Below are 14199 nucleotides of genomic sequence, written 5' to 3'. Positions count from 1 at the left end.
AGACCCTGCTCTATACTCGCTTTACAGCTATGACTGTGTGGCTAAGTACAGCTCCAACACCATACAGTTTGCTGGTGACATCACTTTTGTGGGTTGTATCAGGTGGTGATGAATCAGCATACAGGAGGGAGATTGAAAATTTGGCTGAGTGGCGTAATAACAGCAATCTCTCACTCAATGTCAGCAAGACTAAGGAAATGATTGGAGATTTCAGGAGAGGGAAACCAGAGGTCTGAGTCAGTACTCATCAGATGTAGAGAGGGTCAGTAACCTAAAATTCCTGGGTGTCACTATCTCAGAGGATCTGTCCTGGACATGTATAAATGTAATTGCACAGAAAGCACAACAGCACCTTTACTTCCTTTGGAGTCTACGGAGATTCGGCACGTCATCAAAAACCTTGAAACCTTCTATAGATGTATGGTGGAAAGCGTATTGACCTGGTATGGGAGCACCAATGCCTTTATGTTATTCATTGATCCTGTTTACAGTTACTGTTCTGTAGATTTGCTAAGTATGCCTGCAGGAACATTAATCTCAGTGTTGTATGTGGTGGCATGTATGCACTCTGATACTAAATTTGACTTTGACTTTTTGACTCACCCACATTAGAAATTGTTATATTTTTCATGGTATGAATATTATTTGACTTAACACAGGCTGCTCCTGTATATTACTTGGGTCTTTCTGTTTACAGACGTGCATTGCTTCCTTTACTGGTAATAAGCCATGGGAAAGAAGGTTTTACTGTAACTCTGATATCCTGGAACAAGGGATGTTTGGCCTCAAACAATTGCAACCATCTGCAGATAGGATGAGCTCTTACAGGCTTTTTCCCCCTCGGTTGGGTGAGACTAGAATTAGAGCTCATAGGTTTAGGGTGAAAAGTGAAATATTCAAGTGAAATCTTCTTCATTCAGAGGTTGCTGTGAGTGGAACAAGCTGCCATTGGAAGTGGAGGTGCTGGTTCAATGTTAAAGTTTTAAGAGAAATTTGGATAGGTTATTGAATGAGAGGGATACAGTCTGGTTTGTAAGTAGATGCAACTAGGCAGAAGATCAGTTTGGTATAGACTAGTTGGGCAGAAGTCCCTGTTTCTCTGCTGCAGTACTCTATCTCTAGAACTCGCTGCCAGAGGAGGTGGTGGAATCAAAAACAACCTTCCTTTTCATTAGGTAAAACTCCAAGCATTGTTTTTTCATCTTGATGACCATTGACTTCAGTTTCTTCACTGCTGCTTCATGTCACATTTGATCAAATGCTGCCTTGATGCCAAAGCCAGCTACTTTGGACTCGCCTCATCTATTCTTAATCATCAGTAATCAACTTGGGTACTCACGAGTTTTAATTTGCCGAGGTGCAGTGGTAAGTTGCCAAGGTCATAAATAGGCTCTGAAATGCCTAGCAAATTAATGTCAGAGATTCTTGATGCTCGCAAGCAAATGGACACAATGCATCTGGATGTAAACACGAAGAAATCTGCAGATGCTGGAATTTCAAGCAACACGCATAAACGTTGCTGGTGGACGCAGCAGGCCATGCAGCATCTATAGGAAGAGGTACAGTCGACATTTTGGGCCAAGACCCTTTGTCAGGACTAACTGAAAGAAGAGCTAGTAAGAGATTTGAAAGTGGGAGGGGGAGGGGAAGATCCAAAATGATAGGAGGAGGGGGGAGGGATGGAGCCAAGAGCTGGACAGGTGATTGGCAAAAGGGATATGAGAGGATCATGGGACAGGAGGCCTAGGGAGAAAGAAAGGGGAGGGGGGAAGCCCAGAGGATGGGCAATAAGGGATGGGGTACGAGGGGGAAGTGGGGCATTAACGGAAGTTCGAGAAATCAATGTTCATGCCATCAGGTTGGAGGCCACCCAGATGGAATATAAGGTGTTGTTCCTCCAACCTGAGTGTAGCTTCATCTTTACAGTAGAGGCAGCCGTGGATAGACATATCAGAAAGGGAATGGGACGTGGAATTAAAATGTGTGGCCATTAGGAGATCCTGCTTTCTGTGGCGGACAGAGCGTAGGTGTTCAGCGAACCGATCTCCCAGTCTGCGTCGGGTCTCGCCAATATATAGAAGGCCGCATTGGGAGTACCGGACGCAGTATATCACCCCAGCTGACTCAAGGTGAAGTGTCGCCTCATCTGGAAGGACTGTCTGGATCCCTGAATGGTGGTAAGGGAAGAAGTGTAAGGGCATGTGTAGCACTTGTTCCGCTCACAAGGATAAGTGCCGGGAGGGAGATCGGTGGGGAGGGATGGGGGGGGACGAATGGACAAGGGAGTCACGTAGGGAGTGGTCCCTGCGGAAGCGGGGGGGGGGGGAGGGAAAGATGTCCTTAGTGGTGGGATCCTGTTGGAGGTGGCGGAAGTTACGGAGAATTATATGTTGGACCCGGAGGCTGGTGGGGTGGTAGGTGAGGACAAGGGGATCCCTATTCCTAGTGGGGTGGCAGGAGGATGGGGTGAGAGCAGATGTGCGTGAAATGGGAGGGATGCATTTGAAAGCAGAGTTGATGGTGGAGGAAGGAAAGCCCCTTTCTTTGAAAAAGGAGGACATCTCCCTTGTGCTGGAATGAAAAGCCTCATCCTGAGAGCAGGTGCGGCGGAGACGGAGGAATTGCGAGAAGGGGATGGCATTTTCGCAAGAGACAGGGTGAGAAGACGAATAGTCCAGATAGCTGTGATAGTCTGGAGGCTTATAATAGACATCGGTAGATAAGCTGTCTCCAGAGATAGAGACAGAAAGATCTAGAAAGGGGAGGGAGGTGTCGGAAATGGACCAGGTAATCTTGAGGGCAGGGTGAAAGTTGGAGGCAAAGTTAAGGAAGTCAACGAGCTCAGCATGCGTGCAGGAAGCAGCGCAAGTGCAGTCGTCGATGTAGCGAAGGAAAAGTGGGGGACATACCAGTATAGGCTTGGAACATGGATTGTTCCACAAAGCCAACAAAAAGGCAGGCATAGCTGGGACCCATATGGGTGCCCGTGGGTCCCTTTAGTTTGGAGGAAGTGGGAGGAGCAAAAGGAGAAATTATTAAGAGTAAGGACTAATTCCGCTAGATGGAGCAGAGTGGTGGTAGAGGGGAACTGGTTAGGTCTAGAATCCAAAAAGAAGCGGAGAGCTCTGAGACCTTCCTGATGGGGGATGGAAGTATATAGGGACAGGGCATCCATGGTGAAAATAAAGCGGTGGGGCCCAGGAAATTTAAAATCATTGAAAAATTTTAAAGCATGAGAAGTGTCACAAACAGAGGTAGGAAGGGATTGAACAAGGGTGATAAAACTTTTTTAAAGAAAGGGGCTTCCCTTCCTCTACCATCAACTCTGCTCTCAAACGCATCTCTCCCATTTCACGCACATCTGCTCTCACCCCATCCTCCCACAACCCCGCTAGGAATAGGGTTCCCCTTGTCCTCACCTACCACCCCACCAGCCTCTGGGTCCAACATATAATTCAGGGCCCCAGACAGTCCTTCCAGGTGAGGCAACACTTCACCTGTGAGTCGGCTGGGGTGATATACTGCGTCCGGTGCTCCTGATGCGGCCTTCTATATATTGGCGAGACCCGACGCAGACTGGGAGATCGTTTCGCTGAACACCTACGCTCTCCGCCAGAGAAAGCAGGATCTCCCAGTGGCCACACATTTTAATTCCACGTCCCTTTCCCTTTCTGATATGTCTATCCACGGCCTCCTCTACTGTAAAGATGAAGCCACACTCAGGTTGGAGGAACAACACCTTATATTCCGTCTGGGTAGCCTCCAACCTGATGACGTGAACATTGGCTTTTCTAACTTCCGTTAATGCCCCACCTCCCCCTCGTACCTCATCCGTTATTGCCCATCTTCTGGGCTTCCCCCCCCTTCCCCTTTCTTTCTCCCTCGGCCTCCTGTCCCATGATCCTCTCATATCCCTTTTGCCAATCACCTGTCCAGCTCTTGGCTCCATCCCTCCCCCTCCCACTTTCAAATCTCTTACTAGCTCTTTCAGTGTGTCCTGACGAAGGGTCTCAGCCCAAAACGTCGACTGTACCTCTTCCTAGAGATGCTGCCTGGCCTGCTGTGTTCACCAGCAACTTTTATGTGTGTTGTATCTGGATGTAAATGTTTTTCTCACTTCTGGTTCCAAAGAAGCATTTACAATCTGAAATATTAATTGTTTCTCTTTACATAGATGCTCTGAAGATTTCTAGCTATTTCTTTTGGTTTTCATTTCAGATTTCCTGCATCTGTATTTTTTTTTATAGATGTTAATAGAGACATCCGTCATCTGTGTTTGAAGTTGCAAAGAGTGGAAATATTCATCAATATCTCAAGTAATGGTGTCATAATTCAATTACCCAATGATCAGAGTTAGTCTGAAACTGTATTTTATAATATGGTTTATGTTGAGTTTCAGAAAGACTTGCGGGGTTCTGTTTTCCAGAATATAATAAATTCAAAATTGGGATGGTAGTAAGTTTATCAAGCTATCAACCTGACACTTAAAAGTAAACATTGTCAAATAATGTTGCTGATGTGATTTATTGCTCTTGAAAGTTGGTTATGTTGATAAAGCATGACCATTAAACATTTGTACTTATGTCAATTTCAACTTTATGAAGACTTGCATTCCAGTAGCAGCCTGCTGTAGCTATGCAGCAGCAACAATTAAGAGAACAAATGGTCAGTTAGTAAAAATGGGGTGTGGAAGTCCTGTGAGGATTCTTGGACCTATTCTCTAAAGTTTGAAATTGGTAATGAGCTCACAGGATTGCATAAAACAGTTTTGCTATATCTACCTGTTCAACATTGTCAAGCCGTTTCTCCAGTCTAGAGTGTTGATGTTAAATGTTCAAAGCCTCAGGATGAAGAATTTACCAATTAAGAAAGTTAACATGTTTCTTCACTGAATGGATTGTCTAGTTTTAACATTCTATTCAAAAATGTTAAACTGGAAGTACAGAGCTACCTGAATATAGTATGGTTCTATATATTGTGCTTTCAACTGAGCCATATCTCTATAGGAAGATTGTATTTTTATAACAAAATTACAGGAGAACAGTAATTAGCAGTATGTAATAGATCTTTGCTTGACAACCATCTGACAACGACTGCTGAAGGAGCAGTAGATTTTGGTACTCTGGCACTTGGGAGTTTTTTCTATTAGAAGATTCCCATGTGTTGTGTAGTAGTAGAGGCAATGGGAGTGGATATTGGGGAAATATGTTCAAACTGTTGAAAGAATTCTAAATTTGTAAACATTTATAATAGATGCTAAATTGTCTCCTTTCACCACTTGAATCACATCCAGTTTGTACTGCTTTCAAGAGCCACAGTGCAGGATATTAAAATATAACAGTGGAAGTAGTTATTTGTCTCATTGTGAATAATATGTTATCTTTTGAAGCATGCAAATGTAGCTTGAAGTTTGGCTTGTTGCATTTTGGTGCACATTATTTCTGGTGGTCTGATCAAGGCTAACCTATCTTTTGAAACAAATATTTTCTTATCAAGTGTCTATGGAATGTATGATGAAGTATGCTGAATGAGTTACCAAGACATCAGTAAAGATCTGTGCATGCACAAAACACAATTTGCTGCTAACTCTACTTAGTTGAGACTTGTAGATGGGGAATCTATTTAAGAATTTCAAATGACCTCCATGTGTATCTGAAACAGCCCTGATTAAAGTTACTTGTTAATGCAGGGAAATAATTAAAGTAGATCTCTGAATCAAAATAGTAAAGATATAATTCTCAGATGCAACTGTTTTCTCATCTTCAATGTGATTCTCTTATTTTCTACTCCCCATCCGACCTAAATGAAACCGCTCTAATTTAACTTCAAACAACAGGAATTCTGCAGATGCTGGAAATTCAAGCAACATACATCAAAGTTGCTGGTGAACGCAGCAGGCCAAGCAGCATCTATAGGAAGAGGCGCAGTCGACGTTTCAGGCCGAGACCCTTCGTCAGGACTCAACGAAGGGTCTGACGTCCTGACGAAGGGTCTCGGCCTGAAACGTCGACTGCGCCTCTAATTTAACTTTATCCATTCTAATAAGCTATGCTTAAACAATATATGCATTTAAGTAAAAGCAAAATGCTGCAAGTATCCAGATTCAGAATATTCAGGGCTGGGGGCTTTTATTTTCAAGATCTTATAGATTTTTGATGTTTAGTATTTGCTTAAAGATTGTTATATTGGCTTAGCTTTGTTTAGCCGAAAGCTATTCTCAGAAATGTAGCCCTTAGGTTATTTTACAAGACCAGCTTTCCCCTTTCCGACATTCCACAATGGATCGAATGCTAATCCTGATCTTCAGATCTTTGCCCTCATTCCTTTTTATTTCTGCCCCTTTTTATCTAAAAATTTTCATTTATACTTTTTGATGGTGTGTAAAAGAAACATTTTATTTCACTAATTACATTTTTCAGTGCTCTTCTGGGCATCTCTGTATCAAATCATCATTTGGGATTGTTGTCACGTTAAATCAAAGTCAATACAAAATGTCAGTCATAGAGAGTTTGTTCAATTTACAAACAATATTTGTTGGCAGTTATTTGCAACTACTTTCAATCTAGCAAGTTCTAAGAAACCTTTAACTTTCATCTGCACATAATCAAGAACACAACAATTTTGTGTTCTTCATTTGCCTCAGTCAAAGACCTTTTCTAATTTGTTAGTTGTGAACATGAAATTATTTTTAAAGTTTAATTGTCTATAGTATAGAAGGTAAGGGTAGCAGGATCATGGTGGTTTGTTTGTTTATTTTATTTCGAGATACAGCAGGGAACAGGCCATGTGTACATGGGTTTGAACTTCAAACTTGCTTACAGAGGATGCTGGAATTGGACTCTGAACTCCACCCTGAGCTGTAAAAGCGTCGTGCTAATTGCTGTGCTACTGTGGCACCCCATTCAGCTGCATAATCTTCTAGTTTCCCACATTTGTAGACAAGTCTCTCATGCACATTTGTCACTTTTATTAAGAAGAAGTTGCAAAACCTTCTGAAATTACGAACATTTCAGTAAGTGCCATTGACCTTGGTGTGAATGAAGCTACTTAAATACTAGATATAAAACTTGCTTAAGTATATCATTTTCCATTTTAAGGAGGCACCATCAAAGATTTGTGACTTGCATGTAGACGTCTCTCGAATTCTTGAATTGGAAGAGCAGGTGGTGGATGAACATCGAGAAATTCAGCAGGTAAGAAGAGGAATTTCATTTGCAAAAAAAATTAATAATTTTGGCTAGTTTCTTCCCTCCCCGAGTGGCTTTGAATAAGGGCCACTTACGCCAGCAGGGATCCTAGTTTGTCTCAGATAATTATGATCAGGATGGCTGTCAGTGCTACAATTAGAAATTGAATTGACTTGACTTTATTACTTACATCCTTCAAATACATGAGGAGTAAAAATGTTTACATTATGTCTCCGTTCAAATGTGCAATTATAGTAATTTATAATATGTACAACAGGACAGTCAATATAACATAGAAATACAGCATTGTCAGCATGAATGATGGCTGGTGGAAGAAGCTGTCCTGGAGTATGTTGGCCCTGGCTTTTATGCTACAGTACCATTTCCCAGATGGTAGCAGCTGGAACAGTTTGTGGTTGGGGTGACTCGGGTCCCCAATGATCCTTCGGGCCCTTTTTACACACCTGTCTTTGCAAATGTCCTGAATAGTGGGAAGTTCACATCTACAGGTGCACTGGACTGTCTGCACCACTCTCTGCAGAGTCCTGCGATTGAGGGAACTACAGTTCCTAAGGCAGTGATGCAGCCAGTCAGGATGCTCTCAATCGTGCCCCTGTAGAAAGTTCTTAGAATTTGGCGGGTGGGGGCCATACCAAACTTCTATATACAAGGATATCTGCCCCTCTGTCTCTTACCTCCCACTCTCCATCTTGTTGCAGTGGGCCACTTTTGTTCAGTCAGGGCTCTCTTACAAAATTCTGTTCGTCGTAATTTACTGCCATTCCATTAAAGGTTTTGATGGGGTTCTTAATTTTGTTCAAAGGCTTGAATGTTTAATAGTTTAAATACACAAAATAAATTGATGTTTTCTTGAGCAGGTTTCATGGTGTTTCTTTTGTTGGTAGTGACCTGTGGGAGGATATGCTCCGGGCAGCCTGCTGTGTTGTATTCTGTGTACATTGATAATAAATATACTTTGAATTTTTGAAACAAACTCGTTAGCTAAGAATACAAATTATTTACTCAATTTTGATACTACGGTCTGCTAGCAGTACCTTGCAGGGCAACGCTTAAATCAAGAAACATTTTCCATTACACTCTATCAATAAGTATGCAGTTTCCAAACCCCAGGATGTTCCTGTGTTTAATTTTGTTCTGGCACCATATGCAGTTCAGAAGAAGCCTGGAAGTTCATTTTAATGTCATTAGAATTGTGCTGCCTCTGTTAGATTGTTGATTATATATTGTTAATTTGAGCAATAGTAAAGTAAGTACTAAGAAGTAAGTAAATTAAATGCAAGTTTCCAGATTCCCAGAATTTTTTGGTTTCATAAGGCAAATGAGAACATGTGTGTATACAGTGTTACCTTTGAAACAATTAAACAAGATGTGGTTTATCCAGGAAAACACGTCCCCACTAAATTCACTTTTCCATTGTAGTACAGTAGGTAATATTTTTAGTTTTAGTTTGTTGGTGAATTCTGTGAAGCAGTCACATATCTCTGGTTGGCTCAACATATCTCAACGATTGGCTGAGGTTCTGCCCTACTAGTTCCCTTTGAATCAATGGAAACCTTATAATTTTTTTCCCTGCTAAAAGTGGATAGCATGTTTTGCTGAGCTGACAGTTTTTTTTAAAAATTACTGTGATTTTCACTGGGCTCCTGCAAAGTGAACTCGTGGAGAAATTTAACAAAATTTCAAATTTAGCTGGCTGCAGCTAAGTAGGGTAGTTACTTAATCCAATCTGAGCCGTGCCAAATACTGTAATTTTCCTCCCCTTAAGGGAGCAGACATTTAATGAACATTTAATTCCATACTTTCATATGGAAAGTAATGATTTATCTTTTTCCTCAGAAATTACTACAGTGGAGTGATGCAGATAATAAACTCTTGAAGATGACTCAACTACCAGAGTATAATGTTGAAAACTACGTCAACATATTACAAGCGTACATCAATGAGAGGATGGAAATATTTCAAGAGTTTGACAGTACAGTTTTCAGATTTATACTCTTATATTGAATTAAGGAATGTTGATCTCAATATGTAAAAACAAGGGGAGCATTGAATATTTTGTAATTCATAATGCAGCCCTGTTGCTTTTCACTTCTCATCAAAATTGCCTTGCTTTACTAAATGAGCTGGAGATTTGACTAAAAGTGTACATGAATGGAAAGGTTTGAAATTGGTTATGGGCAATTAAGTGGCAACCTTAAGTTATTTCCTGTCAGTGAGATATCCAATTTAAAACAGATGGCAATAAATTTTGTATTGTGTATTTTGTACCACTGCATATTCCCACACTTCATCGGGATTGATGAAGGGTCTTGGCCCGAAACGTCAACTGTTTACTCTTTTCCATAGATGCTGCCTGGCCTGCTGAGTTCCTCCAGCATTTTGTGTGTGTGTTGCTGTGAGAATACATTTTGGTCAATGTGTGTATTCCACTACAACATCCCAAAAAATGTACTGTTAAATCTTCATGTCTCTCGGTGTATTTAAAGAAAAATTGAAGCAAGTTTTTTGCCTGATTTTGAACAATCAAATGGATTTAAATGTAATTCAAAAAAGAGGAAACATGCCTATGACTTCCCTGGTGTCAATTTGATCCCAAGCCAAGACAATCTTGTCATGTATTCTGAGGAAGGGTAGTGGCAATGATTTTCAAATCATTGGGAAAATGTTAGTTAAGGACTCCCCGCTGAATTATTCAAGAATTCCAATTTGCAGGTGAAAACATTAACCTAGCATGATATCTCATAGATGAGTTCAATTATAGATTGTGATGATTGTTACACCTGATGTTGGTGCATGACAGGACAGCCAGGTGGAGTTGATGGGCGTACCAAAGAATCGGTTGCAGGGGAATTGCTTAATGAGCCAAATGTTGGAGAAGGTATCTGATGTTTAAAAATCTGTATTTATCCCGGTTACTTAATTTTCATGTGAGTAATTAACAGTATAGTCATGTAAACATTGATATTCTAAGAAAGATGGCAAAAGATGTCCAGTCTTGAAACTATAAGTAATCGATTTAGTCAAGTGCTCAAATCCATGAATGAATACAATGAGGAAAACTATATTGGTAGGTTCAGGAAATCAAACCCAAAATTGTTTAGGCATTTTCATAAATTTTATTAATAGGTTATTCATATTGTAAAGTTTGGAGTGATCTGTTTTGTTCATCTGAAATTTAAACTGAAATATAATATATTAAATACTTGTCTTTCTAACTGCAGAAATCGTGAAAGCCTTGCGACAAGCTTTGCAGAAGGAGGAGCAAGCTGCTAAATTTCATGGGTAAAGCCATGACCTGCAATTTGAGCATCTGTGCAAGCATTGTCATTGTAACTTTTGTGGCCATTGTATTCATCTCTCATTCAACCAGAGGCTGTGAAATTTCAAACATGTTCCTCTTTGCTGTTTGTCTTTACAATCCTCTCTCTAAAACATTTGTCTATATGTCTCTCTTGGATATTTTCTTTTGAAAATGTACAGATTTATATCTCGTTTATAATATGTTTGAACTGACGTTGTGACATGTAAGAGCGAAAGTTTGCATACATAGTGATGCAGTTATGGTATTAAGTTTTTCAGAATACATTGATCTCTCTAATCTATTCCATTATTGCAAATTAGAAAATGAACCTGTTTTAAAAACTTGAGAGTGGAATTGCTCTGTCTTTGTTTTCATTCCCTGCCCCAAAATATAACAAATATTTCATGGTGGCAAACTAATATTTTAATGTGCTGGAGTTGTGAAACTCTGTAATGACTTGCTAAATATTTCACAACTCGTTAGTTTTATAGTTCCAGTAGAATAACCTGCTGAATGCTTAGTGTTTGGGTTTAATGAATAGTGACTGACTTCGGTATCCTCTAGCATGTTTACAATCAATTCAGTGTACCAGTGAAACACTACAGAGTTTTTCCAAGGACGGAATTATATCACTCTATTGGATTGCTAAAATGGTCTTGTTTTTTTGTGTTGTTTTTTTTTACTTTTTTGGTGAACAAAATATAAAGCAGCTACACAACATTTTGATTCTTCTCAAATTGTATGATGCTCGTTAATACAATAGGAGTCTGGAAGAGCCAAAGTGACGCACTGCAATCCATTTTATCTAAAGCTGTTCAACTTGAGGACAAAGCAAACCATAAGTGTCCCTAATTCATAACTTAAAACAATTTTCTATACTATTTTTTTTGCACTGGAATAGGAGGAGAGAAATCAATTGACTTCCAAATTCTGAAGTAACCCAGATGTGTTTTTATGAACAACCACCTGGCAAAGAACTGAATTAAGGTTTTCTTAGTCTACCCTTAAATGATTGGTGTACTGATGGAAAAGTCAAATGTGAACTATTCTCTGGTTTGTGTCAATCCAGATTACATAGTCCATTGGAATTTATTGAATTGAGGAATCATTATACTGTAATGTCCTTTGACATATTTAATAAAGAAATTAATTACCATACAAGCTGATCATTTTAAAAAAAATATCTATCACATGCTGAACTTGAATGTGGTGAACTGATTAATAGTTTAAAAGAAAATTGCATATAGATTTAGAAGTAGCCCACTACTGCAAATTTCCACTAATATTTGTTTATTTAAATGTTATTTGAACTGCTTTGAAAGAAACAGGGTGAAGCCCTTTTAACCATTTTGCCTTTATCTGGTTCCCATTATTAGACACATTCTCTGATTTAAAAATAAGATCCTGAGCAATGCTGCATAACAATTACAGGCATATAGATTTAGTTATAAAGTCCTCTACTGTGAATCTTATTCCTATTATCCCTTCATTACCTACTCCAACTCTAGGGATATTGAAAAGCTGTGTTAAGCTTTCTAATCCAAGTAGTATGCAGGCTCTGCAGTTTACAGTGTGAGCAGACAGGATTGCAAAGGGGTGCCCTGGGTCACTCGGCAGTAATAAAACACAACAATCTGTAAGATGCTATGATTTGTATTACAGTTAATTACTCTTGTGTTGCCAATGGCAACAAGTACTTGTCTAAAGTTATTTTATATTCTACCAATTCTAATCAACTGATTACAGCAACACACACAAAATGCTAGAGAAACTCAGCAGGTCAGGCAGTATCTATGGAAATGAATAAACAGTCAATGTTTTGGCATAATATTGCACAAACACTATTAGTAAAGCACTCTGGTACAATTCAGGTTCCATTTTGTTACTACAAGTAAATACATTATATTCCCTCCTTTGTGTCATTTCATGACAACGCAATGTTTCATCAAAAATAGTAATTGAAATATGCAATTACTATTCCTCTTTACAAAACTGCTTCAATTCTGGGATGTTGATGGGCTTCCTTTTATGAACTGTTTTCTTCAGGTCCTTCCACAACATTTCTATAAGAATAAGTTCAGGACTTTGATTCGGCCATTCAAAAACACAGATTTTCTTTTTAAACCATTCTGTTGTTGATTTGCTCTCGTCTTTTGGATCATTGTCTTGTTGCATTATCCAATTTCTATTAAGCTGCAGGTGATGGACTGCTACCCAGGCATTCTCCTATAAAATGTCTTGATACAATTTTGAATTCATTGTTCCCTCAATGATTGCAAGCTATCCAGGCCCTGAGGCAGCAAAGTAGCCCCAAACCATGATATTCCTTCCACCATGCCTTACAGTTGGCATGAAGTTTTGGTATTGCTGTGCAGTGCCCTTTTTCCTCCAAACAGAGCAACATGCATTTCTGCCAAAAAATTCAACTGTTGTCACATCTGTCCACAGAACATTGTCCCAGAAGCATGTAGAACATCCAGATGGTCTTTTGGAAACTTGAGACGTGCAGCAATTTTTTTTTGAGAACAGTAGTTTCTTCTGTGGTGTCCTTCCACGAACACCATTCTTGTTCAGTGTTTTTCTTATAGTGGACATTTGAACAGCAACATTAGCAAGTTCTAGAGATTTCTGCAGGTCTTTTGCTGTTACGTTTGGATTCTTTTTCACCTCTTTCAGCATTGCACATTGTGCCCTTGGTGTGATCTTTGCAGGATACCCACTCCTACGGAGAGCAGCAACTGTACTGAATTTCCTCCATTTGTAGACAATTTCTCTTACTGTTGACTGGTGAACATTCGGGTCTTTGAAAGTTTTTGTAGTCTTTTCCAGCTTCACGCATCTCTACAATTCTTCTAAGGTCCTCTGAAAGTTGTTTTGATTGAGGCACAGTGCACATAACCAGATCTTTCTTGAGAAGAGCAGGCTTTGTCAGTAACCTGATTTTTGTGTGGTTTTTTTTATAGGACAGGGCATCTCCTCAACCCACATCTCCAATCTCATCTTATTGGTTGGAACACCTGGTTCAAAATAGCTTTGACTCCAATTACCCCAGAGGTTCACTTAATTTTTCCAACAAATACATGTAATATTGGATCATTTTTCTCGATAAATATATGAACGAGTATAATTTTTTTTGTGTTATTTAATTGAGTTCCCTTTGTCTAGTTTAGAACTTGCATGAAGATCTGATCACATTTTAGGTTATTTATGCAGAAATAGAGAAAATTCTGTATGTGGTTTCATTTGCTATTTTCTCCAGAGCTGATACAATCTCATATCCTGGAAAAGCAATCATCCAGAATATCTCGACATCCGTTATGGACCTGGTACCGTCACCAGTGAGTGGTAAGGTAGTAATGCCACGTCGCATGTGGGGCCTTCCAGGACCACGGCTCTCTCCACAATCCCCTCATACATGGGACATGCCTGGCAGCCCAGTAACCGGATAACCAATGAGACTCAGCAGACGGGAAGGACTGAAATTTATCAGTTCTGTACATATACTCTGATGCCAGCACTTGGGTTCCAGAAACAACCATTTGAATCCCTCTTTGCCATATAGAATAAAATCTTTGGCACAGTAATAGCCAACAGGATGCTTTCAGTCTCCATGTTCTTGAATTAAGACTGCTATCGTCTGTTTCTCATTGACATACAGGGGAATTGTCCAGCTGTTTTAGGGATTCTTAA

At 39.7% G+C, this 14199-nt stretch overlaps 1 protein-coding gene across 3 annotated transcripts in view; it reads left to right on the top strand.

The window, feature by feature from the left end:
- kif2c (kinesin family member 2C) overlaps positions 1–11654 on the top strand; it is a 71590-nt gene extending 59936 nt beyond the window's left edge. For all 3 annotated transcript variants that reach the window (XM_063065005.1, XM_063065006.1, XM_063065002.1), the window contains 3 exons: positions 7098–7193; positions 9045–9180; positions 10430–11654. In XM_063065005.1, coding sequence (XP_062921075.1) covers positions 7098–7193; positions 9045–9180; positions 10430–10494 — 297 coding nt within the window. In that variant the 3' untranslated portion in view covers positions 10495–11654. The remainder of the gene's footprint in view (positions 1–7097; positions 7194–9044; positions 9181–10429) is intronic.
- The last annotated feature ends 2545 nt before the right edge of the window (positions 11655–14199 follow it).

Source organism: Mobula hypostoma, chromosome 12 (assembly GCF_963921235.1).
Source record: "Mobula hypostoma chromosome 12, sMobHyp1.1, whole genome shotgun sequence".
NCBI lineage: Eukaryota > Metazoa > Chordata > Chondrichthyes > Myliobatiformes > Myliobatidae > Mobula > Mobula hypostoma.
This window is presented reverse-complemented; position numbering and strand designations above follow the sequence as displayed.